General features: G+C 57.0%; 1 protein-coding gene across 4 annotated transcripts in view; it reads left to right on the forward strand.

The window, feature by feature from the left end:
• KIAA0513 (KIAA0513 ortholog) overlaps positions 1 to 26,234 on the forward strand; it is a 44,475-nt gene that overhangs the window by 15,210 nt on the left and 3,031 nt on the right. For 3 of the 4 annotated variants that reach the window (XR_006730461.1, XM_045533720.1, XM_045533721.1), the window contains exons 2-9: positions 10,123 to 10,554; positions 13,231 to 13,330; positions 14,223 to 14,296; positions 15,251 to 15,321; positions 16,805 to 17,024; positions 19,776 to 19,816; positions 20,325 to 20,403; positions 22,288 to 22,365. Coding sequence is in view for 3 of the 4 variants with exons in the window: in XM_045533720.1 (XP_045389676.1) it covers positions 10,226 to 10,554; positions 13,231 to 13,330; positions 14,223 to 14,296; positions 15,251 to 15,321; positions 16,805 to 17,024; positions 19,776 to 19,816; positions 20,325 to 20,403; positions 22,288 to 22,365 (992 nt within the window). In the remaining variant the exon portion in view is untranslated. Of the gene's footprint in view, positions 1 to 10,122; positions 10,555 to 13,230; positions 13,331 to 14,222; positions 14,297 to 15,250; positions 15,322 to 16,804; positions 17,025 to 19,775; positions 19,817 to 20,324; positions 20,408 to 22,287; positions 22,366 to 26,234 lie in introns of those variants that run through there. The other variant, XM_045533722.1, reaches the window with a different exon arrangement.

Genomic DNA, 26,234 nt, shown 5'->3' on the forward strand with positions numbered 1-26,234 from the left:
TTTGAAAATGAGCTCTGCGTCTGCTCTCCCCCCCATCTGCCCGCCCATGGTCTTGGTTTTCTCAGAGATACTCAACTTGGCCTTATAGCTACCAATGGGGGAAAATCAAGTGTTCACAGCAAGTGGGTTGGTCATAGTGTAGTGCTGTTCCCGTGTCAAACACTCCAGTTGACTAAAAGAAATCAGATGATGATGCAACTTTTAACAGGTACCATGGAGCAGATATTCAAGTTCACCTAATAGCTAAAAACAGGCAGAGAAGAATGTTTTCCTAAAAATGTTGCTTCATATTACTTAAAAACGTCCTTCTCAAATGCTTCTGTTCATTAAAAGAAATCAGATGGTGCAGCATCTCTTGACAAGTCTGCTGCCGTATGTGTCGCAGAGCCAGGTGTTCCGCTCGGCCTTGTGCCTTCCGATAGCCAAAGAATCACGTTTCCACAGCAAGCAGGTTAGTTCTTAATGTGAGGGTCTTTCTTTGTCAAACGGTCCACCTCACTAGAAGCAAGCAGATCATGGTGCATCGTTTGACAAGCGTGCTTCATCTGTGTCTTAGACCCAGATACTCAGCAAGGCCTTGTGGCTGCCAATAGCAAAAAAAAATCACGTTTTCCAGCAGGTGAGTTAGGTCATAATGTGATGGCTTTTGCTTGTCAGACTCTGCATTTCACTTAAAGAAAGCAGATGGTAATTCGTCACCTGACAGGTGTGCCTCTGTTTGTGTAGCAGAGCCAGATATTCAAGTTCGCTTAATAGCTGCACACAGGAAGAGAGAACGTTTTCCTCACTCGTGCGTTGGTGCATATTGTCAGACAGGTTCCTTCTCGTGCCTCCAGTGGCGATTCAGAGAGCTCGTCTGTGAGGCTGTGAGCTGTGATTCCCCAGCGGCCAGTGCTGGGAGCTGCCCTCCGAACCGGCGGGCTCAGGCCCCCCAGACCTCCGAGCTGGTGCTTAGCAGGGCTGAGGGGCGATCGTGCTTTCTCTCTTCCCCCTGTACCACCTGTGTCCCCTCCTGGACCTCTCTGGCCCTTCCCTGCACTCAAATGGTTCTGTGCTGCGTCTCTGCTTCCTGGTCCCAAACCGGTTTGCAGCCCAGATTCTCCCAGGAGCCATGGCCAGCAGTTTCTCGTGTCCACGCCACAGGCAGGTCCCAGCAGGCGCCTCGGACTCGGACGCAGGGCAGCTGGGGGTTGTGCTGCATGGGTGGCCTGAGGGTCGGCGGATCCTGCACTGCCACAGTGGCCCCCGCCGTTCCTGCGGCTCCCACCCTTTGCTCTGTCCGAGCAGCCCTGTGTCAGAGAAGCCCACCTTCACGTGCCCTCCACGCTCTGCCCATCCGAAGGCTTTCCAACGCCTCGGAAGCCACTGGTTTCAGGCCAAGATGTAACAAAGTCACTCCCGAGGCCAGACTGCGATGGTAGCACAGTACGTTCCACACAACTTAGTACGGAAGACCACGCTGCTTCACAGCCCCCCGACCCCGTGGGGCTGCTACGGCTTCCCCGCCGCTGATCCCCCTCCAGGGAAGACTCCCGTCCCCTCTCTCCCTGCCAGAAATTGGCCCAGCCTTCTGAGACGCAGGCCCCAAGTTGAGTGTGCTCTTGCCCTGTCCTGAGGCCCTTTGCCCGGCATGGAGCCGGCCCCGCTGCCTGGCTGCCCCGTTGTTTAGACCCCTGTCTTGCTGTAGCTCCTGGCGTGCGGTGTTTGAGGACTGAGGCTGTGGGTTGCTCTTGTCTGCATCGAGCTCTGCACAAAGCACCTGCACAGAAAGCCTGTTTGTGTGTGAGTTAGTCAAGTCATCGGTGGGTTTTTCTTTGCCTCTGGGTGATGTGGCGAGACACTGTGGTCGGGAATTGTGCTGTCTCCGCCCTCGTGCTGCCCAGCAGAACGGCTTAGAGTCAGACTGATACATTTTTTTGATCAAAAGAGCAATAAATGATCCTATAGCTTTTTCTCCTTTCAGTTACAAAATAGATCAGCAGCAGGGAATTGTTCTGACAGTCTTCCTTAAACTGCTTTGCTCCCTTCACTGAGCGCGCAGGGCAGTGGGAGGAAGGGTGCGGCGTGGTGGGACCCGGGTGGGCAGGTGTGGCGGCTGACTCGCAAACTGCCCGGGGCGGGCGTGGAGGGAGGAGCAATTCGAAGGTGGCCTGTGCGGGTGGAGCTCACCTTTGGCCGTGAACTGTGAGTTTTCAACAACGACAGGTATTCCCTGAGCATCTCTCCCGGGCCTGGCCCTGTTCTAGCCCTGGAGTCCCACAGTGAGGACAACAGACGAGACTCCGGACTCACAGGGAACTTGACGTTGGTGGGGTGTTGTCCTCAGGTCGCTAACGCTGGGCCTCGAAGCGGTACAGCGAGCAAGAGCAGCCCAGACATTCAGAAACCAGAACACTCTGCCACATGCCCGGTTCAGGAGCTCTCCCTTGTAGACGCTGCCTCATTTGAGCCAGCGCCAATGCTGCCTGCTGTCTACACACGGCATGGGGAGCAGGCCGGAGCTGCCCCACTGCCCTCCTCATCTGTGACCCCGACAGTTTTGTCTCTCTGGGCAGTACGCCCCACAGGAGTAGCCCCTGCACATGGCTAAGACGCCGCTGCTCTCTGTGCCCGAGGGAATACAGCCAGGCTCTTAAGCGTTCACGGCAGAGTGACAATTCTCCCTGCCTGGTAACTGCAGCACGTGGATCCTATTTTGGTCATCAAATCAGAATGTCGGTACTTCAGGCCCTCTTCAGAGAATTCAAGCATAAGCATGAGTGGTCTGTGACCAGCAATTGTCAAAAGTCCTCTTGAGACATCTGGCATTTGAGGGAGAGGCACCCCCATGGGCGTATTAACTGTCACATCTCAAGTATCAGGGAGAACTTGTCTTCACCTTGTAGCAAGCTCCAACCACATACCTGTACCAGACTGATGTAATGTGTGCCTTCAGATGTTTGGAGAGTCATTTAAAGAAATGTCTGTTTCAACATCTTTGTATCTTTTATAGAACCTTGTTAGAGACCTTGTCATTACAAGAGACAGCATCTTTGCATATGAGGACCTTCTAGACTAATGCATTAGTAAATTTGGTACCTGGAAAAAATTGCTCAGCAGATGAATTTGTCAAAATCAAAGGAATTTTATAACCCAGGATGCTTTCCTTTTTTGCTTTGGCTGCCAGAAAACTCAACTAAATTCATTGCCAAATACAGTAATAGGTTTATTTGATTCCATTGGCCTGTACATTGCTCTAGATCCATATTAAATGGGTGTAAATCCATGTCTGAACACACCAACATATAAAAAGATATCAGTGATATTTCCTATTACTTGAAATGTTTTCATACATTGGAACAACAATTGCTTCATAGCACTAAAACAGCCAAAATCCCTTCCTGATTCTCAGGCAAGGTCACTCAGCACCCAGTGCAAAGTGACGAGCGGATCTGTGCTGATCTAGTCAGCTTCTGGCATAGTCAGGTGAAGGTCCTTGCGTCTTGTAGTGTGAGAGGCAGGTTCTGAGCCTCGGGAGGCCTGTTTTTATGTACCTTGGCCAGTGGCTGCCAGGTGGCCGGGCTCCAAGGACTTCATCGGACACGTGTACTCACAGCCCGGGCCAAAGCCTGCCCACTGTGGCTCTTATTGCAAGTCAGGAAGGATGGGGTGTGTTCAGCAGGTGCCGACAGGAGCCGCTGCCCTGCGGAGGCTCTGACAGCAGGCTGGGGGGTGTGGAAGTGCTCCCTGCCCCCACCCGCACCCCGAGACTCTGAGGCTCCGCCATTGCTGACCCTGGTGCACAGGGCACGGTGCCGAGGCTTCTGCGGAGCCTCGGTAATTGGCATTGTCACGGTCCTGTTCACAGTGGTGTGTTTCCTCACGGGCTGATTGCATTTGGCACTGTGTTCAAGGAAGCAAAATACTGTCCTCCTTGGGTTTGCTGCCTTCTCCCTCTCCTCTAGCTATTTCAGTGAGGCACCATTTTCCTGGAGACCGTTTATGTCTGTTTAATAGCTGAACAAAAACAGATAACAGTAATCTAATAATTGATCAAGTGTGCTGATCTCGAGGCAGCCGTGGAGACCAGAAACCGAAGCCGGGGGATCGCCTCACCAGATTCCCGCAGCGAAGCCCAGACCCACGTGGAGATCAGGTTAAAGCAAAGCACTCTTTAGGGGACCCACGGGGGAGTGGGGTCACCTGTGTTTGCAGAGGCCACAAGAGAGAGAGCCACTAGCCAGGTACAACATAAAGGTTCAAATTTCTTTCTGTGGTGAGATAGTAAAAAATACTTGTCTGTTGACAAAAGCCTTCTAGAAGGGAATACACAAAAGCAAGACGGTGATTACATCGGCATGGCGGAACTAGGGGATTCTCCGCCTTCTGGTTCCCAGCCTTTCTGTGACGATATGTTTATGATAACAGGAAGTGACAACCAAGTAGTCCCACACGCGTGAGTGAATGCCGGAGCGCCGGGAAGAGTCTGTTTTAGCGGGGTCGATGCAGAGTCCTGGTTCGGAAGCTCAGTGGTAGGAAGGGTTTGGTGTGTCCTCTCCTGCCTCCCAGGCTGGCCTTGCGCCCCGGGGCCTTCTTTTGAAGCCAAAGATTCCTAAACCTTCACGGGCCCTTCAGGTACTTTTTTTTTCTTTTTTTTTTAGTAGAAACAGGGTCTCACTCTTGCTCAAGCTGGTCTCAAACTCCTGAGCTCAAGCCATCCTCCCACCTCAGCCACCACATCCAGCCTGGAAGTTAAATGTTTTTATAGAGTTGCTCCTTGAAAAGTGAACTACTCCAATCATTCCGGCTCAGTTTCTCCTTTCAGGCATCTCACATGGCCACAGCCGGGGGAGACCTTCAGCTTCCCGCCTTGAGCCAAGAGGCCTTTTCATACAGTGCCTCATTTATCTGGGTAACCATCCCACCAAGGAGGGAAACAAAAGTTCAAATTCATGTTTTTCAAAAATAGGGAACTGGGCACAGATTTGAATGGTTTCCCAGTGCGACTCTGTTGGAGCTGAACTCAAGGAAGAGCAGCGAGCTTTTCCTAGTCTGGGCGCCTTCGTCCGGGGCCGGCGGGAGGGAAGAAAGGCCAGGCCTCCCTTGGAGACGCAGTGGTCTCTGAGGTTCCGGCCGCCTTGTCCGCGCCGTCCTTCCCGTGCACACCTGTACTGCCGCCAGCAGCCAGACACGCCGGTCGGAGCTCCGAGGTTGGGGTTCGGTGGTGTTGCCACCCACAGTTGAAATGAAGGTTCAGATGTAAAACCCACCACGTGCGTATGGCCGCGGACAGGCCTCGGGAGGGTGATTTGGTACGCCTGTCACAAGCCTTGACAGTGTGCGTACCCTTGGCCAGCGTCTCCACCTCTAGATGTGCATCCCCGGGAAGCCCCTGAGATGTGGCTGGACGGGGCGGGGCCCACCCGCCTGGCAGCTGCCCTGTGGCGTTTGGCGTCTGTGCTCAGCCACTTCCTGGCTGCGTGGAAGTGGCCCTGCGCCACCTCGCCCAGCCTGACCGACTGCAGTCTGAGGATGAGAGATGAACCAGGTGCACATACGTGTGACTGTGTGTGTGTGTGTGTGTGTGTGTGTGTGTGTGTGTGTGTGTGTGTGTGTCCTGGCTATGTAAGGCAGCGGTCCCCAACCTTCTTGGCACCAGGGACTGATTTCATGGAAGACGATTTTCTACGGACAGTGGTGTGGGGAAGGGGGTGGCAGGACTCTGCGGCCCGGTCCCGAACAGGCCTCAGACAGGTACCGGGGTTGGGGACTGCAGGTGCGGGTCTTTGCAGGCTCTCCTCTTTGGGGGAGGAGCAGAATGTCTGGTAGTTCCTGGGAACACTAAAAGAGAGGGTGTTGCTGGAGGTTGGTGGCAAGGGGCAGGGTTACAGAAAGTTCCAGATTCTCCCCCAGGGAGCCCTTGTCTGATTGCGCAAGGCCAACCTGCTAGAGGGGTCACAGCTCTGGTCCCTCTGGGGTGCTGGAGAGATCGGCTTGCGCGAAGCTCCGCAGTGGCAGAGCAGCAGCACCGGGCAGTCTCACAAGCTCCTTCCGCAGCTGGGGGCTGCACAGGCGCCTGGGAAACCTACCCCCGGAGCGCAGGCACCGCAGCCTCTGGGTCTTGAACTGTCCAAAGCCATCGCTAGCTTGGGCCTGTGTGCCTGCCGTCCCTCTACCCAGAAGACCCTCGTCTTCTCACGGCCGGTTCTCCCTCCTCCCTCTCAGCTCAGAGACCTGCCTCCCTGAACTCCCAGTGCAAAGAAGCCACCGCCCAGCACTTTCAGGGACATGTTGAGATCGGTTCTGTCGCAGTTAGTGCCGCAGGAGCTCTTGGTTGGTGTTTGTATTTTATTAGCTGTCTCTTCTCCCTCCCTGCCCCCGGCTAGATGCACACACACGACCAGATGCTCCGTGAGGTCTTACTGCTGGCTGTATTTCTAGCTCCTTGCCCAGTAGCTGAAGCACAGTAGGTGCTCAGTAAGTCTTTGTGGAATGAATGGGTGTTTGTAAAATCTCATAAGGGCAATGGAAGTTACAGGCTGACTTGGAACCCTCGCCTAACGTCATGGGTAGAGACTTCTGCCGTGGGTCCTAACACGTGAATTGCCAAGTGCGGCTGCGGGGAGGTGTGTCCTGCTTCAGGTCTGTGAGCAGGCGTTGTTAATATCTGTGTAGTAACAGAGACTCCTCGTGATTGAAAACCCTGTTTCTCAGAGCCTGGGCACCTGCGGTGGGTCTCAGCGCCTCCTTGCAGGTAGAACAAAGCAAATGGATTGTGGGTTGATCCACAAACAGCTTTTTTGGCCCCCAAAGTGTTTTGAAATAAATTTAAATTAGTTGCCAGTGTTGAAAAATGGGAAGATTTCACATAGTGGATTTCAGCATTCCTTAGAAAACTCTAGAAGTTCTGATGCTGTGGGCCTGCGTTCCCTAATACAGCACCAGGCCGACTCTGAGCAAGGACAGTGTGGTTGTCCCCACTGGGCCACTTCCTCTTGGTTCTGGAGCCACCTGAGGTCTGTGACCCTGGAGTGTGAGAGTGGCCGTCACCTGGTCCTGCCTGGGGGCCCAGAATTACCTTTCCTTCCTGGAGGAAGAGGCTGGGGGTTGCTTCCCAGGCCCTGACCCCACACGGTCACTTCACCGTGTCATCTTGGCTCCAGGAGTGAGCCCGAGAGAGATGAGATCCCTGAGCCGAGGGGTCCTGGGGGCAGCGGTGGCACAGGGCCCAGGACTAGCCCTCCTGCCACCCACTCTGCTTCCTCTTGCTTTGCACCTCTCCTGAGATTTTGTCACCTCCTTCCCCAGCCCACGGAGGAGGTACTCAGCACTCAAGCTCCTGGGAAAGGGTGACTCACACGCTCACAGCTCGTCCCCGCTGGAAGGGCGCTGGGGAGCATCTGGCCAGCACCCCCCCCCAGCGCCTGGGGCTGGATCATAAACAGCCGAGATCATCCAGCTTGATCTGGAACCCCCTGTGCCGTGGCAGATGGAGGCGGCTTCTGACCGCTGGGAGGGTTTCGAGATCCAGTATCTGATTTCCATTTCCCCAATTGTTATTGTTTGCCGACTGCATCCCCGTGATAATGACCAAAATCAAAGGGGAGGTCACCTCACTGCCAGCACTGTGCCTTTCAATATTCTTGTCCAGTCCTTTTTCACATGTGTGCACAGTTGTGATCGTGGTAATATTAAATTTCTCTCCCGGCAGTGTCCCCGTGCCCAGAACAGGGCACGGCGCGTAGTGAGCTTCGGTGAACTGTGGTGACCGTGGGACATTTTCCTAATTGTTTCATATGCCAAGTTCTATTATATCAAATTGTTAAAACTTATTTGCGATTTTGCTATATTTAGATGTTTTTCTCCCCCTGGTTTATCAGGATTATAAATACTGTTGCAGGGAGCGTTTTTCTCCACGTAACTATTGTGTGTTTTAAATTGTTTTCTTAGGCTAAATCCCAGGCCCCTGAATTCCTAAACCAGAGGAGAAAAAAATAAGAAATTGCTTTTCAAAGTGTTACTTATCCCTGTTGGCAGCAGCATTTGAGAATAGTAGTTCTACCATAACTTTGCCAGTATTTGGAGTATAATTTTTAAATTTTTGTTAGTTTAGGAGTAAAAGGTGGCAATTTGTTGTTTTAATTTGCTTTATATGTGTGTTATTAGCACGGGTTGAAGAATCGCCTAAGCCTTTAGTAGTTGTTTCTCCTTTTGTGTGTCTTACCTATTCGAGTATTTTGTGTATCTGTTAGAATATAGATTTTTTAGAGTTGTGTGAATTATAAATATGATTAACTCAATTTATCTATCATATTTACTGCAAACATTTTCCTAGTGTGTGGTTTTCCATTTTTAATACCAGGCGTGTTAGTTCAGGTGTGATTTTCTGTTCTTGGACAGTCTGAGGATGTGGTCACAGAGGGGCCTCGGACCCGCCTGGAGAGCAGGAGCCACGGCCAGAGGACACCACGGCCACCCCTGGGTCTCCCGCTCCCCGCGCTATCGTGGCTGTCCTCGGAGCCCGTCGGAGCCCCTGCAGCTGTCCTGGCCTAGAAAATTCTTTTGAGATGAGGTTTATGCGTCTCTTTTCTTCCCTGAGGCCAGCTCTGCGGGGCTCCCGGGACGTGTGCCTTCACCACCCTGGTGACCTCGGCCGGCCGTTCCCTCTTCCTGACTCAGGGCATTTAAAAATACCCCTGGCTGGCAAATTTGGAAGAATCTGTAATCGATTTGTGAACATTAAGCTCTTAAGAAGCAGTAAATGCTTTTCTGCTACTAAATTGTCCTCAGAAGGTACATTCAGTTCAACAGTATCGACAGCCACCCGTGATCGACAGCCACCTGTGGCAGGCATTGTCTGAGACATTTGGGGTCTGGCAGGGACAGGGCTAAGTTGGAGATGTGCTCCTCTCCTGAGGGGCTGACCCTCCGGAGGGCTTTTATGTCCCACTTAGTGTCTGCCCCCTTATGGGAGGGAAGGTCCCCAAGTGCCTCCTGCAGGAGCAGCCAGGAGACCTGGTTTAGAAGCAAAGATCTAAGCCCTGCTCTGTGCCGTGTGACCGTGTTGCTGACCCCCCACGCTTCATCATCCAGTCTGTTCAGTGTTCAGCAAACGCATGCCAGACACTTGCTTAGTCAGGAGCCTGTGCTGGGGACTGGGACTGCTGCGGAGGTGGCCAGGGTATTGTCCTCCAGGGTGTGTGTGCATGCTTTAGTGGGTCAACAGAGATACTCCCATGTTATCAGTAAAACAGGCAGAATTATAAATAAATGAGTCTGTGTAAAGTGCTGGGGGGGCCATAGGGAATCAGTCATTAACTCTGAATAGGGGTAGAATGAAGCTTCTCAGAAGACGTGGCAGAGGCTGAGGGGTGAATAGAGTTTCAGGGGACATGGGCGAAGAAGGAGAGGGTCAAGGGACAAGGGAGAGGACCGCCCAGCCTGAGGAGCAAGGACACAGAAACAGGAAGGGGAATGTCATGCCCAGGGTGGCTGCAGTGCAGGGGGAGGGGCAGACAGGAGGGGTAGGTCCCAGTGGTGAGTGTCGTGCTTAGAAGCCATGGGCGGTCTGAGAGGATGCTGCCCTGGGACACAGCCCTGACAGCGGGGACAGATCCGGATTTTGAGCTGAGCAGTGGGTGATGAGGAGGGAGCCCAGGAAGTGATGTGTCTGTTGCTCAGCAGGGCGGTTCTTCCGTAGTCACCGATTCCAGCCACAGCGAGTGGGCAGGCAGATCACCCCTGGTGATCCACGTTCCCGGCCCTGGATGGCCTTTTAGGTCTTGAAAAGAACCTCAGCCTGGTGGGCTGGAGCAAGGAGAGGACCCACAGGTGTGTGTCCCTGAAGGTCCATTTGTGCGCCTTGGAGAAATCCTGATTGTTGTTGCTTATTTGTTCATTTGTTTACCAAGTGTTTATTGAGTGCCTGCCACACACCAGGTGTTTAAAAGCAAAGTGGACCATAAGAGAAAGATGGCGCAGAGGCATCCCAAATTCTGGAACTGCGGAGATTATTCTCTGCAGGGAACGTGTGTCCTCATTGACTGATCCAGGTTGGGATTCTGGTGGCTGACTTTCCCACGTGTGAGGAGTGGCGCTGTCGTGCTGTCGTGGTGATCACGTCTGTGTCTGTTTCCATCCTAGATGCCTTAGGGCCGCGTGAGCTGCTCCAGAGGCGCATTGTTGGTGACAGCCCAGGAGCCAGTCTGCCGGGCCCGCCTCTGGCATCTGCACAGCCCACCCGACCATGGAGGCCCCGGAGGTCCCTGTGGGCTCGTTGATTGACTTTGAGCCTGAGCCACCTGCCTCCCCTCCCCTGGAGACACCGCCCCCCACGCTGCAGGATGGGGACGGCTCCCTGGGCGACGGCGCGTCGGAGAGTGAGACCACCGAGTCGGCAGACAGCGAGAATGACATGGGCGAGTCACCCTCACACCCGTCCTGGGACCAGGACCGCCGCTCCTCCTCCAACGAGTCCTTCTCCTCCAGCCAGAGCACCGAGTCGGCCCAGGACGAGGAGACCCTGGCGCTCAGGGAGTTCATGCGCGGCTACGTGGAGAAGATCTTCTCCGGGGGGTAAGGGGCCCGCGGGGTGACATGGCCTGGCACGGCCGCAAGGTCCAAGGGGACCCAAGCCCTGTGCTAGCTCAGCTCTGCTTCTCACTAGGGTGCCACCTGGGGCCACCGCAGTGGCTCTCCCTCTGCCCTGGGCTGTGGGTAGAACTGGGGAATTTTTAAAGAACACCTGAGCCTGGGCCCCACTCCAGACCAGTGACGCTGGTTCTCTAGGACACAGCACAATGTCCATATATGGCAAGGGCCCAGGGGGGCCGTGCCGAGAACCACCGGAGGGAGCTCACCAAAGTGCCCAGCTCAGGCCGGCCGGGCACCAGGTGTGGCTGCAGAGGGGGCGGTCCCCTGTCCCTCCAGTCCCCTGTCCCTCGCCCATGCGGTCCAGACAGCACTCGGGCACAGAGGGGAGTGGCTTGTCTGTCTTTGCTCCACCTTTGTTTTCTTACTGAACTTTTCTCCTCCTCTTGTGAGCACCTCTGCTAGGCCCTGGCGGGGGAGGCAGCAGGATGAGACAGGACTGTCACTGTACTGTCTGCAGTGGCCTCTGTGGGCTGCACATGCAAAACATACAGAGAAAATCATGTATGAAGCGCAGATCCTGTAGTCCCCGTAAGCCCTGCTCGTTTCTGACGCCTGTGGTTCCCGACTGTTGACTGCGTTCTCGAGCCGGGCTGCGGAAGGGCTGTCTCCATGCCACTTTCTTCCCACTCACTGCTCTCATCATTCCGCTGACGCTCGTCTTGCCCCATCGTTGCTAACCCCAGGGGACACTTGTTTTGCTTCTGCGCCATCCATCGGAGCCTTTCCAGGCTCGCTGCTCACCAGCGCTCCCATCCGGTTGGAGCTGGCTAGGAGGTTAGACAAGGGGCGATGAGAGGGGATGAGGTTTCGGGCACCCATGCTCTTGTGAGCTCACAGGCAGCTGGTGCTCGGGCAGCCACTCGCATAGGACCTTTCCTCACACCTCCTTGTGGCCTTTCTTCTGTGGCTCTCGTGGGGATAAAGGAGGAGCATTGACGACAGGAAGCGACAGTGCAGGGCTGTGGCGTAGACAGTGCAGGGCTGTGGTGTAGACCGAGGTGGGAATCTGGGCACTGGCTGTGTGCTTCCCCGCGTGTCTGGCTGCCCGTTACTGTCTCCGCCAGAGGAGGCAGACGCTCCCCAGACGTGTGGGTGTTGGGTGCCGATTGCTGATCTTCCGTTGGTCACGGCAGCATGTTAAATGCCACAGGTCTTGCTGTGCGGACTGTTGTCTGTGGGCCAGCCTCTTGGGAGCTTATTAGAAATGCAGAGTCTTAGGCCCTGCCCGGCCCCACTGAGTCAGAGTCCGCATTTAACAAGGTCTGTAGACGATGCATACACACATTAAAGTCTGAGACGCACTGGCATGAGGGAAAATTTTCCAGTTTCATTAAAGCCATACGAACTTCTGCCTGTTGACACCGGTGCAAAGGGTCCGTTGTTTTCTGTCGTGATTTAGGTCCCTGGTCAGGCCAGGGTTGACTTCTGCCTTTTCCAGGTGTCCAGCCTCAGTTTCCTGTGCGCCTAGAAACGGGAGGAGCTATACGATAATGCAGATATCTAACCATCCAGGATGCATTTTGGTTTGATTTGAGCGCATTTGGGAGAGCAGTCAGTGTGGCTTCCTACTTATTTTGTTTGACCAACACTGAAATTCGTCAGCGTTCTCTGAGCACAGCCCAGGGGGAGAAGGGGAGAAAGCCCAGGGGGTTGCTGGTTTGCCAGGAAGGCCTATACGTATCTGTAACAGCCTGTCGGCATCTGGAGTGCAGACAGCTGAGTCGGACGTGTCTCCGGGAACGTTCCAGAAGTCACTGCAAATGGCTGGCACATCTACATGGTTCAGCTGGTGTTGGTGTTTGGGATAAATGAGACCGAGATGTTTTCTCCTAAAACTTAAATAAATGAAAATCGCATAAGCCAGTTGATCTGGCTTCAAAACAAAGCCTTCTGCTTCATTTGTGAGTCTTTAAATTTAGAGAGTGTTGGCGCCTCACAGAGAGATCAGAAGTGGTTTAGGATCAGGTGAGCATGTCATCCGCCCTGGCTGTGGTGACCCAGTGGCTGAGGGTCCCCGTCCCTGTCCCTCACACACAGAGCAGGGGAGGGGTGAGAGGTGGGCACCTCGCTCTTCAGAAATGCAGAGGGACGAGGGACCAGCCCCACTGACAGGCTGGAGGTGGTCTCCTCCCCGGCATCAGACCCGTTGGTGTTCTTGGCTTTGGTGTGCCCTGCTGAAAAGGGCAAATTCAGGAATTCCTGGATTCAGTGGGGGCTCTGAGCCGACTTAAGCATCAGAAATGAGTGGGAAGTCAGATGAGCTGGAGAACCAAGACCTCTTAGGATTCTTGTCGTGTCAGGGCTCAGACCTCCCTGGGCAGGAGGCAAGGACATGGGCTTTGGAAGCAGGAAGTCTGCATGGAACTCCGATCCGCCGTGTCCCGTTCTCCAAGCCAGGCTCCTCATCTTTGAAATAAAAATAACACCATATCCTCATGGGATTCCCCGGAGGGCCAGATGAGCTGTCAGGTGTCTGCACCTGGCAGGGTGCAATACTTGCTAGTTCCTTCTCGTTCTTCTTCACGCTACCGTAACCTTTTTGTTTGCTTGTTTCAGAAGATTGAAAGGCCTTTTTTTTCCCCCCTGCTCTTTTTTTAGGGAGGACTTGGACCAGGAGGAGAAAGCCAAGTTTGGAGAGTACTGCAGCAGCGAAAACGGGAAAGGCCGGGAGTGGTTTGCTCGCTACGTGAGCGCCCAGGTAAGCGAGGCAATGGGGAGAAGGGAGGGTGTGGAGGCATGTAACACACTCCCGCCTTTATCCTGTCATTCCACCCTGGAGGGCAGAGTCAAGGCAAACGACCCAACAGAAAAAAAGGTAAAACCTACCCACAGACGCTCTGAAAAGGGCTGTTGAGCACAGTGAGAAACGGGAAGTAGCTCATTTGGTTGTCTCGTTGCAAGGGAAAGAGTAAGAAACTGTGGTCTGTTGAATTCCAGGAAATTCTGGAAAGGTTAATTTTTTAAAGCCAAGCATGTGAGTTATGTGCATGCATATTTTTGTTAAATAGTCCACAATACTCAGTTTTTGTAAAAAATAATATATTCAAGACAATGACAGCCATGTAAAGAAAAGTATATAAACAAAGGTCAGAAAAGAATTAAATTTTATAAATATCCACTAGGTTCTTTTTTTTTTTCTTGTGGAGTGGCTTAAATTCTTAGTATTTTTTATCACAATTTATTTTTCATAGAAAAATTAGAAAGTGCAGGTATGCAAAAGGAGAAACTAATTACTCATAAATCCACAATCCAGAAGTAGTCAGTGTTACCATTTTGGGGTTTTGCCCTCCGCACTTTTCCGTGTGTGGACGAGTGTGTGAAGTTCCTGGTTTTTAAAATCTCTGAAGGACAACACTGAGCACTGCCTGTGTCCTGCCAGCGGTGGTGTGTGGTGCCCGCGCTCTGCCCCCGGTCCTGGCAGGAGGGGACGCACGTAGGTGGGTTCCCAGAGCAGAGGAGGAAGTGACCCCCCCTGGGTGGCCGCATCCCAGCTGCACTTAGAATGGCTGAGAGTGGAAAGCCCGCAGCCTCCCCAGGCACGGTGCATGTCACCTTGCCCCTGACAACGTGTCCGGCCTCTCTCTGGACAGCGCTGCAACTCCAAGTGTGTCTCGGAGCCGACCTTCTACCGCCTGGTGCAGTCGTTTGCGGTGGTTCTGTTCGAGTAAGTCACGCTGTTGCTCACAGCCTTTGTCCTAAGGAGCTGTTCTTCCCTCCCTTCCCCGCCCGCTGTGAGTAATACCCGCGTGAGTCATGCATCGCATTGCTGATGCGCCCAGCGTCTGCTAAAAGGAGAAGCTGTGACCAGCATCTCACGAGCTGGCGGTCCTCACCTGGCAGTAGAAAGTGGAGGATTGCAGCTGGGCGTGAGGAACATCCTCCCCCGCCGTCCTCGTCCTCGGGGACAGGCCGTGATTATGTGCTGCGGCCCCACCCTCCTGGGGGAGAGCAAGCTCCCTCCATTGCCTACCGTGCAGCATCCAAACCAGATAACCGCCCAGCCCTCCCGCCACCTGATGATATGATTGGAGGACTGGAGCCCGCCCTGTGAGAGCTAATTGGGCACTGCCGGGCCCTTTGTTACAGAAGGTGTCGGCTGGGGTGGAGGACAGGGCGTGGCTGCGAGCCTGAGATTTGGGGCCAGCCCCATCCCTGCCTCTGTGCACCTGCCAGGTTAGCGAGCCAGACCCCTGATGCACAGGTCCCCTTCCCAGGCCCGCGACTCTGTAGCGGGGGCAGAGGGCTGGAGGGCGTGAGGCTGGGGCGCTGGTCTGGACTGAGACCTGAGGCCCTGCTGCTGGAAGTCCTGGTCCTGCTCCTGCGAGTGAGCGGAGCTCCCTGGGCCTTGGCTTTCGCCTGTGAAGTGGCAGAGGTGGCTGATGGAGCACAGACTCCTCCCTGTGCAGAGCCAGACCCACTCCTCGGCCACGTGCCTGGGGGTAACTCGCCTAACTGAACCCGGGGGATTATGTGTGTTGCTTCTCCTATGGTAGTATCTTGGGAGCCAGGTACGGAGTTAGGCCTGTTTGTAAAGTAGTTCGGTGTTGCTTGAGGAAGTCGCAGTGAGGAAATCAGGGGGAAGGATTCTGCAGCCAGCTGGGCCTTCCTCTCATTCCAGGTGCCATCAGATGGACGACTTTGGGCCCGCCAAGAACCTCATGACCATGTGCTTCACCTACTACCACATCGGTAAGACACAGGCTCCGCCGACAGGGGCTCAGACTTGGGAACTGGAGATTTGCCAGCCGATAATGTGGCATCGGAGGAAGCTTTCTTCACGGTTGAGGTCAAAGTGGTGGTGCTTCCAGAGAACACAAGAAGCGGATGCTCAGGAGGGCGCGAGCAGAGTGACACTTCTGCAGTGGGAGGGAGAATGTGGCCCCCACCGCGGGGAAGAGGTTGACTGTCCACAGCGGGAAGGAAGCCTCCTTCTGTTAGGAAACGAGAAAATGCGCACATTGGGCGCGACAGTTCACCGGTGCAGACAGGAGTTGCTGGAAGTGAGGATGTCAGTGTTATGTTTTAGCAAAACATGACATGGAGTGTTGGCTGTCTGGGGGAGGTGGGAACAGCCTTGGACCCGGAGCTGCAGAGAGCTCCAGGGCTGGGCTGGAGACTGCCTGCCAGGAGTGCGGGTTTTTCTTGGTGCTGACGCTGTGTCACCTCTTCTGGCTCATTGTGCCAGAATGTTCTGGTACATTGGAGCTTGAGGGCTCCCTGTGTGGATCTCCTTGGGCTGCAGCAGCAGAGCCTCATTCAGGCCACTGTTAGTGAAGGTTGCTGGAAGTCTCCGCGTGGCCTGGAGCTGGGGCAGGGTGGCTCTGAGCACCGTCCTCCCTTGCCGACCTCTCTCGGGGCCCGAGTGCTCACTCTTGGAGAGTGTCCCTTGCCCACTGCAATGTGCCTTCGTCCCCTCCTCCTCCCAGTGGCCCATCTTCCTCACAGCCCTCGGGCAGGCCCTTCATGCCAGGCCACGCGTCGGCCACCTCTGTTCAGGTGGGAGCCCCTCATGCAACCTGTGGCTGCTCCTTCCCAAAGTGCCTGAGATGCATCTGTGCACAGACGGCTTCAACTAGGAGAGGACACTATGTCACCACCTGTGGGGATGCCTGAGCCTGAGTCTGCTGCTCCGAGGAAGGAGCTCTGGTGTCGCTGTGGCTCCTCCCCTCCTCCCACCGCCACCCCACGGCTCTCACCCATCTGTTCAGGCCCCGTCCAGGGTCCGTCGAGCCTGTCCAGAATCTGCTCCCGTCCTCCTGCCGCTGGGAGAGCCTCCTCCCCGCCCCACCTGGCTGTGCCTCCGCGGTCAAGGCTCTGTGCTCAGGCCGCGTGTGCACGTTCCTCACCGCCCTTCCAGACTCTGCTTCCCAGGGCTGGATGCTGCTCGTTCTTGGGTCCCTCCTGGCTCCCAGCCTACTGCTCTGGACACAGCAGGTGCTCAGGGCTGCTCCTGCAGAGAGAGGGGACTGCCCCGCCCTCTTGTCCTGGGCATCCACTGAGCCCGCAGCCCCCGCAGCCCTGTCCGGGGGGTGCAGGAGTGAGGGCGGCGCTGCAGGAAGCTGCTCCGGGGTGGAGGAGGGTGGAGGGGGCTTCTCTCCAGCCCTCAGTGGTTGGTCCTGCGAACATCCCATTCTCACTCCCCACCTGTCCTTCTCCCTCCCTCCTTTTCAAGGAAAACCACACCTGCTCCCCTCGGAACCGGAACCGGAAGCCAAGGAGAAGCCCGCAGGGAGCGTGGACTCCTACCTGCGGTCGGCAAACAGCTGGTTGGCGGAGAAGAAGGACATAGCCGAGCGGCTGCTGAAGAACACCTCGGCCAGGACGGAGAACGTGAAGGGCTTCTTCGGGGGGCTGGAGACCAAGCTGAAGGGCCCCCTGATCAGGAAAAATGAGTAAGTGTCACCTCGTGGGGGGCTCTGGCCCCCGCCTGGGGGGTGGCAGAGAGGGCGTTGGCAGGAAAATGGGGACTCTGTTCCGTGTCACGGACTCTGGGATGGGAGCTCCCGAGAAGCTTGGCTGCCGCCCGCCTGGCCTTGGCCCCCAGAAGCTTCTGTGGTTCCTTCCTGACAGGCGGGGCGAGTCCCGGGGACACGTCTGGGGGACACGTCTGTGGGGCACGTCTGGGGGACACGTCTGTGGGACACGTCTGTGGGACACGTCTGGGGGACACGTCTGTGGGGACACGTCTGGGGGACACGTCTGTGGGGCACGTCTGGGGGACACGTCTGTGGGACACGTCTGCGGGGCACGTCTGTGGGACACGTCTGTGGGGCACGTCTGGGGGACACGTCTGTGGGACACGTCTGTGGGGCACGTCTGGGGGACACGTCTGGGGGACACGTCTGTGGGACACGTCTGGGGGACACGTCTGTGGGGCACGTCTGTGGGACACGTCTGTGGGGCACGTCTGGGGGACACGTCTGTGGGACACGTCTGTGGGGCACGTCTGGGGGACACGTCTGGGGGACACGTCTGTGGGACACGTCTGTGGGGCACGTCTGTGGGACACGTCTGGGGGACACGTCTGGGGGACACGTCTGTGGGACACGTCTGTGGGACACGTCTGGGGGACACGTCTGTGGGACACGTCTGTGGGACACGTCTGTGGGGCACGTCTGTGGGACACGTCTGGGGGACACGTCTGTGGGACACGTCTGTGGGACACGTCTGGGGGACACGTCTGGGGGACACGTCTGGGGGACACGTCTGTGGGACACGTCTGGGGGACACGTCTGGGGGACACGTCTGTGGGACACGTCTGTGGGACACGTCTGTGGGGCACGTCTGGGGGACACGTCTGTGGGACACGTCTGTGGGACACGTCTGGGGGACACGTCTGTGGGACACGTCTGTGGGGCACGTCTGGGGGACACGTCTGTGGGACACGTCTGGGGGACACGTCTGGGGGACACGTCTGTGGGACACGTCTGTGGGGCACGTCTGGGGGACACGTCTGGGGGACACGTCTGTGGGGCACGTCTGGGGGACACGTCTGTGGGACACGTCTGGGGGACACGTCTGGGGGACACGTCTGGGGGACACGTCTGGGGGACACGTCTGTGGGGACACGTCTGTGGGGCACGTCTGGGGGACACGTCTGTGGGGACACGTCTGCGGGGCACGTCTGCGGGGCACGTCTGGGGGACACGTCTGTGGGACACGTCTGTGGGGACACGTCTGTGGGGCACGTCTGTGGGACACGTCTGGGGGACACGTCTGGGGGACACGTCTGTGGGGACACGTCTGTGGGGCACGTCTGTGGGGCACGTCTGGGGGACACGTCTGTGGGACACGTCTGGGGGACACGTCTGGGGGACACGTCTGGGGGGCACGTCTGTGGGGCACGTCTGTGGGACACGTCTGGGGGACACGTCTGTGGGACACGTCTGTGGGGCACGTCTGGGGGACACGTCTGTGGGACACGTCTGGGGGACACGTCTGTGGGACACGTCTGTGGGGCACGTCTGTGGGGCACGTCTGGGGGACACGTGTGCGGGGCACGTGTGCGGGGCACGTCTGCGGGGCACGTGTGCGGGGCACGTCTGTGGGACACGTCTGTGGGGCACGTCTGTGGGGCACGTCTGTGGGGACACGTCTGCGGGGCACGTCTGCGGGACACGTCTGGGGGACACGTCTGCGGGGCACGTCTGTGGGGACACGTCTGTGGGACACGTCTGTGGGGCACGTGTGTGGGGCACGTCTGTGGGGCACGTGTGTGGGACACGTGTGTGGGACACGTGTGTGGGGCACGTGTGCGGGGCACGTGTGTGGGACACGTGTGCGGGGCACGTCTGTGGGGCACGTCTGCGGGGCACGTCTGTGGGGACACGTCTGCGGGGCACGTCTGCGGGGCACGTCTGCGGGGGACACGTCTGCGGGGCACGTCTGCGGGGGACACGTCTGTGGGGCACGTCTGTGGGGCACGTCTGGGGGACACGTCTGTGGGGCACGTCTGGGGGACACGTCTGTGGGGACACGTCTGTGGGGCACGTCTGTGGGACACGTCTGTGGGGCACGTCTGTGGGGACACGTCTGTGGGGCACGTCTGTGGGGCACGTCTGTGGGACACGTCTGTGGGGCACATTTGTGGGACCGACGGGAGCCTGTGAAAGTGTCAGCTGGCAGGGGGGGTTACAGGCCCTCCCCCCCCTCCTCTAACTGGGCTGAGAGTTAGTGTTCGTGGAGCAGGGTCAGGATGCAGGAGAAGACATTGTCCCCAGCAGGGCAGGTCTCTGGCAGAAACATCAGGAACTTCCTGAGCAGGGGCACGCGAGGAGCAGGCCTGTGGCAGCTGAGCCTTCTGTACAGGGAAGGGGGCATGTCAGCAAGAGGGAGCCCTCGGCCACCCCAGGGACCCCACCGTCACTGCCGATGGCCTGGTCACAGCCAGGGGACTTGGCTTTGTTCCTGCTCTGGTCTGTACAGCTTTGGATTCAGAGAAAATGACATTAAGAAGCCTCAGCACCACAGTTCCTTAGTCTAAAGCGCTGGCAGTCGGCAAGTGGGGCACTGATTCCAGGAAAGTCTTCTCAGAGACAACCACGCTAAGCATGCACAGCCCCATCTTAGAGACATGAGACGTGGCCTTTGATTTGAGGACGTGGCGTGGGTCACATTTGTCCTCACCGTGGTCTCTCCTGCAGGGACGACGAGAACAAGCCCAGGGAGAAGCAGCAGAGGACAGGTGAGTCTGCACACCCCGCCCATCCCTGCAGCACTCCTCAGGGCCCTGTCACCCGGGCCCCTCAGGGGGTTCAGGCCGGCCCCCCACAAACCGGCAACCAAACAAGCATGTCTGTAATGCCTGGGGCTTTACCCACCTCCTTGCGGCGCAAGAACGTTGCCTGAGATGATGCCAAGTTGCTCTCCAGCTCCACTGGTCCATGTTTTCATACTGAATTTCCATGAAAGAGCCACTTTTCTAAGGAGCTAAATCCCTTAATCCCAGGGAAGTTAAGTGAAGGATTGCCGGGGGGGGCGAGGCCACTCTGTGGACTGCCCTGGGGAGAAGTCACTGCCGGGTGGGAGTAGCGGCATCGCTGGCTGTGGCCGGCAGACAGGCTGGCATGGAGTTTTGGTCGCGTGTTCCAGTGACTTGTGGAGAGAAGCAGTGGGTTGGGGGGCTGTCGTGTGGGGTTCGCTGACGGAGGGCGCATGGTGAGAGCTGCCCTCAGCCCCTCCTCCTCCTGCAGTGACTGTGTGCAGCCCGGAGGACGAGAAGAAAGGGGAGAAGATCTACCTGTACACTCACCTGAAGCAGCAGCCCATCTGGTAAGGCCGGGCCACAGCCTCCCGCACCTTCCCGCCCTCCCCCAGGCTCTTCTGGCTGCCTCTGCCTCCGTCAGAAATGCCAGTAACTCGCCCCACCCCAGGCCCAGAATAAAAAACACGCACACTAACAAGGTTGGCAAGGACGTGGGTAAGTTAGAGATCTCCTGCACGGCTGGTGGGAACGTGGAGGGGGCAGCCGTGGAGACAGCCTGGCAGCTGCTCTCGGGGTTAAGCACAGAGCCACCCTGTGACCCGGCAGTTCCACCCCTAGATAAGTGCGCAAGAGGCGTGAAAACATCCACACAAAACCTTGTGCACACGTGTCCACGGCAACATTGCTTACGGCAGCCCTGAAGGGGAAACAGCCTTGACAGCTGTTCAGTGGTGACAGATAAACACAGTGTGGTCTGTCCCTACCGTGGAATGAAGCTCCCACACCTGCTGCCACAGGGATGAACCCTGACGACAGGATGTGGGGTGGAAGAAGCCAGTCACGAAAGACCACAGATTGTGTGACCCCATGTATATGAAATGTCCAGAACAGCAAATCCCTAGAGGCAAAGTGGATTAGTGATTGCAGGAGTGGGGGTGGGGAACGGGGGTGGGGTGTCTTTGTGGAATGATGGAAGTGTTCTGGAAATAGGTGGTGGTGGTGGTTGCACACTCTGAACACACTAAAAATCCCTGAATTGTACACTTTAGAGGGTGAATTTTATGGTATATGAATTATATCCCAATTAAGGTATTATACATGTATAACAAAATGAAGGTCACAGTTGCAGTGCAAGACCAGTGGTCAGGAGGAATCTTGCCCATCATCCAGCTCTATGGTCAATGGCCGGTGTCACCTTAAGCTCCCCAAAGCCTCTCACTGCCATGTTGCAGGGCACGTACTAGCACCTGGAGCCCGGGTATCAGACACACTCAGCTGCAGTCCCTGCCCGTAACAAAGCAAGGGTCATGTGAGTTGAGGACCGTGGCCAGGCAGTGCTGCGGGGACACGGGGCGGAGGGCTGAGCTGAGCTGTCGGGAAGGCCTGGGAGGCTGGACCTGAGCTGGCCCAGGGGCACACAGGAGCAGAGAGAAGGGGAGGAAGTGACCAGCGTGTCCCACTTGTCCAGGGACTTGGCTCAGCCCCTCTGGTCCTTGACCTTGCTGTTGTCATTTAGAACCGGGATTGGCAAACTTTTCTGTAAAGGACCAGATGATAAATATTTCGGGCTTTTCGGGCCATATGATCCCTATTAGTCACACACCGTGCTGCTGGGGGCAAACCACCACCGTCCGTATGGAAGTGAGCGAGCGTGACTGTGTGCCGATAAAACTTTATTTACAGAGACGGGCAGAGGGCCAGCTTCAGCCCACACCCCCGTTTGCCACCCCCAATCTTCTTCAGGAGGATTTTTCTTACTCCAGTGTCCCCGTGCACGTGTTAGTTCTCTCCGCACGTGGCGCATCCCTGCTGGGTTCCCATCTGTGTTACTAGAGGCGGTTCTAGAAAAGCACATCTCCACAGGCCTCTGCTTCCTCTTGGGAGGCTCCGTGGAAAAACAGAGGAGCAGAAGGTTGCCCCCTTCCACGTCCTGCATGGGAGCTGCCGCTCTAACCTGCCAGACCCAGGTTAGCTGTGCTCCGTCCCGCCCGCACCTCTGCTCCCGTCAGCACCCACACTGCCACCTTCCCTGCTAAGGGACGGATGCGGGTGCCAGGAGCCCCGGAAACGTCTGTAGATAAAGTCACATGCTCATTTTCTCTTCTCAGCTCTACCTCCCTGAGACTTTTCTGAAGCTCACGCAGATGTGACAGATGGCTCCTCCATCCTCAGGGGCCCAGGCCCCGCGTCTGCCCTCCCCTGGAGACAGCCTCACCCGCTCTGTCTTGCAGGCACACACTGAGGTTCTGGAACGCGGCCTTTTTCGACGCTGTCCACTGCGAGAGGAGAAAGCGATCTCCCACTACCAGGTAGGAGCAGAGTGTGGGCCTGTTTGCTCGGGAAAGAGGACCAGGGAGTGGCTTTGTTGTCCGCTTTCTGAAGAGGAGAGCGTGGAGCAGCTGAGTCAACGCGTCTGCGCTTCCTTCAGCCCTCCTGGTCCCGCCCCGAGAGCTGCCTGACGGGCCGCGCACCGCTTTGGGCGGGTGCTCCGCGTGCATGAGTGCTTCCTTCCTGGGCTCCGGCATGGCCTGGCCTGACCCTCGCACTGAATGAGACCGTCAGGACCCCCGCCCCGGGCCCACCCTGCTACTGGCTGTATGAAATCAGAGCCCTGGGGATGCACACCGAGCACAGGGTCCTGGGCTGTAGGGCTGGCCGCCACTCCCGGCTGCACTGAGAGCTGACATCACGGAAAGGCAGAGGCTGCACTCGGCTCACTGCCGGGTCTGCAGCCTGGACGGACTTCCCAGTGCACGGAGGGTTCTGTCCCCTTCTGGGAAACTGTCTCGAAAGGCAAACGGCAGCAGCGAGGGGCTGTCACCAACGCCACACGGGTGGCGCCTGGTTCTCTGGCCGTGGCCAGCAAAGGTGCTGCCCGGTGTGTGCAGCAACTGGGCAGGGGAGGCACAGCAGCCCCCCTCGGGGGACCCTGTAGTCACATGAGTTTGAATTCTCTGAACTCTCAGAGGCCTGGTTTCAGTTACAAAGTGAATCCCTCTCTCCCTAACGCTGGGGGGACCCCTGACTTTCCCCATCAGGAAAGCAAGCAGATGACACCGCTTGGGTAAGACTCAGTCCGCCAGGGCTTGGGCGGGCTCAGGTGGAATCAATCCTTCCTTCCTTCCTTCCTTCCTTCCTTCCTGGCCTAAGGGGGCGGGGTCTGCCTCAGTCCCACAGCACCTGCCAGCGCGGTGCCCGGGGAGGCAGGGGGGCCCAGGGAGCGGGAAAGGCCAGAGACTCTACCAGAGGACTCAGGAGAGAATTTTATGTGCTGCCAGGAGACAAGAACAAAGGAAATGCTCAGATGCTTCTAGGCGAATGGGCTTTGCCTCTCGTGTAGTTGCCAAACTTCTAGGAAATAAGTTTATTTCGAATATCCTGTCTCTCTCTGTCCCTCTCTGCTCCTGCCCGTAATAACCCTCCTTCTCTGCTTGTTCTCTTTTTCCATCCACATATCTTGCATGACTTTGACATGTTCCTTTGTTTACCTGTTTCTGCTGCCGCTCCAGAGGGGATGCTGGAGAGAAGGAGAAGAGGTGTGTGTGTCCACGTGACTTTGTTCCAGTCCACAGGGCTGCCTCAGGGCGGGTGTGGGTCGTGCTGCCGCTGCAGGGGCAGAGCCCGGACCGCAGGGGCAGCGCCAGCGGCCAGCGGGGAGGGCATCCCCGGGAGGCGAGGCCCGCTGGGCGGGTGGGAGCCCGCCACGGCCAAAGCACCCTGGAATAGAAAACAAATGTGACACCCTGAGACCCCTGAAGGGCGCAGCCGAGCTCAGAGAGCAGAGAGCGGGAAGTCCGGCAAGCCAGCTCCGGTGCTGAGCCGGTCATGCTCTCCCCGGCCACTCTGGCCCCTTCTCAGCAGCCCTGGGGACCTCGCTCTCGGCCTCACTTGTCTCACAGGAGAGAGGTTTACCCAGCTCCCTCGGAAGCCGCGGGTGGGGTGCAGAGAGCCTGTCCTGGTGCAGCGTCCCCTGCTCACAGGTGTGCTGGGGCTGGCAGGTTTGGGCGTCACCGAGGAAGGGCAGCCGCCCCCTCCTTCAGCCACTCAGGATGTAGAAGCCGTGAGGGTGTGAGGAGTCCCCTGAAGAAATGCCTAGAACAGGGCTGTTTCCTGCAAGCCCACAGTGGGGTCTCTCACTTCCAACTCTGTGTTTGTTAGAATCCTCTGTGATATGTTTTTAGCGTTAAAGACCCACGTGTTCAAAGCAGAGTCCCTACTGCGATGTGTTTTGGTGGCGAGTTCCCGAAGCACCTCCTTTAATCCGCAACGTGCTCGTAGCGTTAATCTTTACGAGAAATCTGGTTTCTTACGCAGCACGAAGGCATAACAGCTACCTCCTTTCATAAACAAAGCCCCCAAGTCCCCAAGTCTCTCTGGGTGATAGTGCGAGTGACCGTCCTTCCAGGAGCAAGGCTTCTCGTCCCTGCAGCTTCAGTACACGGAGGGCTGGGAGCATCTTGGCTCCCTCCACGAGCTGGTCGGGGTGGCCTGTCCTGAGCTCAGCCAAGAGGACAGCCAGCCTCCCGGGCCTCCCAGGGCTCCTCCCTGGAGCACGTCCTGCCTGCCGCGCACAGCTCCGCGCCGGCTCCACTTCTCCGACCTGCCCCTGCGCCCTGCCCAGAGATGGCCGAGTGTGGCTTTGAGATTGGGGGGAGGGCTGGTTCCAGGTCCCCAGGCAACTTTGTGCCTCCAATGTGACTTGTCAGCCTCTGTGGACAGCAAGATGCCGTCCTCTCTGTTCACAGAGGCAGAAGTTCTCCTTTCAGAGGGTTTCCTGGCAGGGTTTCCTGCTTTCTGGAAGCATCTGGTCACATCCAGACTCCTGTGGCAATTTAGACAGGAGTTCAGTTCTCTGTGCGGCGTGAGACCTTGAGCAGTGCCGGAGGTTGAACTCAGTTTTAGGGCAGTGATTTGATTGGAGGTGTCACCTCCTCTGCTGATTGCTAATGGCCTTCTGCCTCTTTCCTCAGAGGTCAGTGTAAACATCCCAGTGTTAGTCCCAGCCACAGCCAGAAGTGTCAGCGCCTCATCCGGTCAGGACTCCCGTTAGCACAGCGCCAAGGGAGCTGTGCCCAGCCTGCACAACTGTACCCAGCAGGCCTGGTGGGGGTGTGGGCTTTTACGTGTCTGGACAATCCTAAGGGTGACTGCTGGGGGAAAGAGGATAGGAAGGAAAATGGGATGGGGCTCAGCAAAGTGCCTGGAAGTATATTCTGGGTATCTTCACGGGTACCCTGCCATCGGCATCAGGAGGCTGGTAGTGACTGTCACGCCCCTGGGTCATGTCCCTGCTATCCTGTGGGCCCTGCTGAGCTGTGGGCCAGGAGGGTGGAGAGTTGAGAGTTTATGTTCTTTTGTTTTGTTTCTCTTCCTTTGGCTTCTCCATGACCCCCGACCTGTCACTCCCCTCATACTCTCTCTTGTCTCCCTTTTCTTTGATCTTTCTCTCAACCTTATTTTAGCCAGACTCATCCATTTAGAGTTTTCTTTTTAGGGGGAAATGGGCTAAAAGGAATTTCTCCTCCACAGCCGTGCGGCCCCTGCAGACAGCGTGCTTCTAGATAGACACAGCGTCCAGGGAGTCGCGAGGGGATCGGGCTGGCCCAGGGCCGCGCGGGAAGCTGCTCTGCCTTTGGGCGGGGGAGGGAAGGAGCCGCTGCAGAGACGGGTGGGGACTCTCCCTTCCACCCTGGCCCTGAGAATTAATAGCACCCCCCCCCAGAGCACGGGGCAGGTGAATGCTAGAAAACCACCGTCACCACCCAGCCCTGTGCAGAGAACATTCCAACAAGTGGCCGCCTCGTGGTCTTGTGCGTGGCCCGTGCAGACCACGCCGCCTGCCTTCACGCGACGCCACTGCCATCTTTCCCACGGTCCCTGCAGTCACGGGGTCACAGTTCACAGAGGTTGTGGGGAGGGGGTAGAGAGGGACCACCAGAAAGCCGACGTGGAGGGAGGCTTTGCAAAGTCCTCTGCAGACAGAGGACCGTGTGGCTATCAGAGACCCCTGCGTCTCCCCCAGGACCCCCCGCTGGCTCCGTGGGAACTGCTAGCAGGAGATGCAGGTGTGAGCCCGAGCAGCTTCCTCTGGGTGCCGGGCAGGCCCCGTCCCTCTCTGGAGGCTCCTCCCCAGGGAGATGGGCCCAGGAGCCCGTTCTCTGGCCGGAGCGGGGACACG

This window comes from Lemur catta, chromosome 20 (genome assembly GCF_020740605.2).
Source record: "Lemur catta isolate mLemCat1 chromosome 20, mLemCat1.pri, whole genome shotgun sequence".
Classification (NCBI taxonomy): Eukaryota; Metazoa; Chordata; class Mammalia; order Primates; family Lemuridae; genus Lemur; species Lemur catta.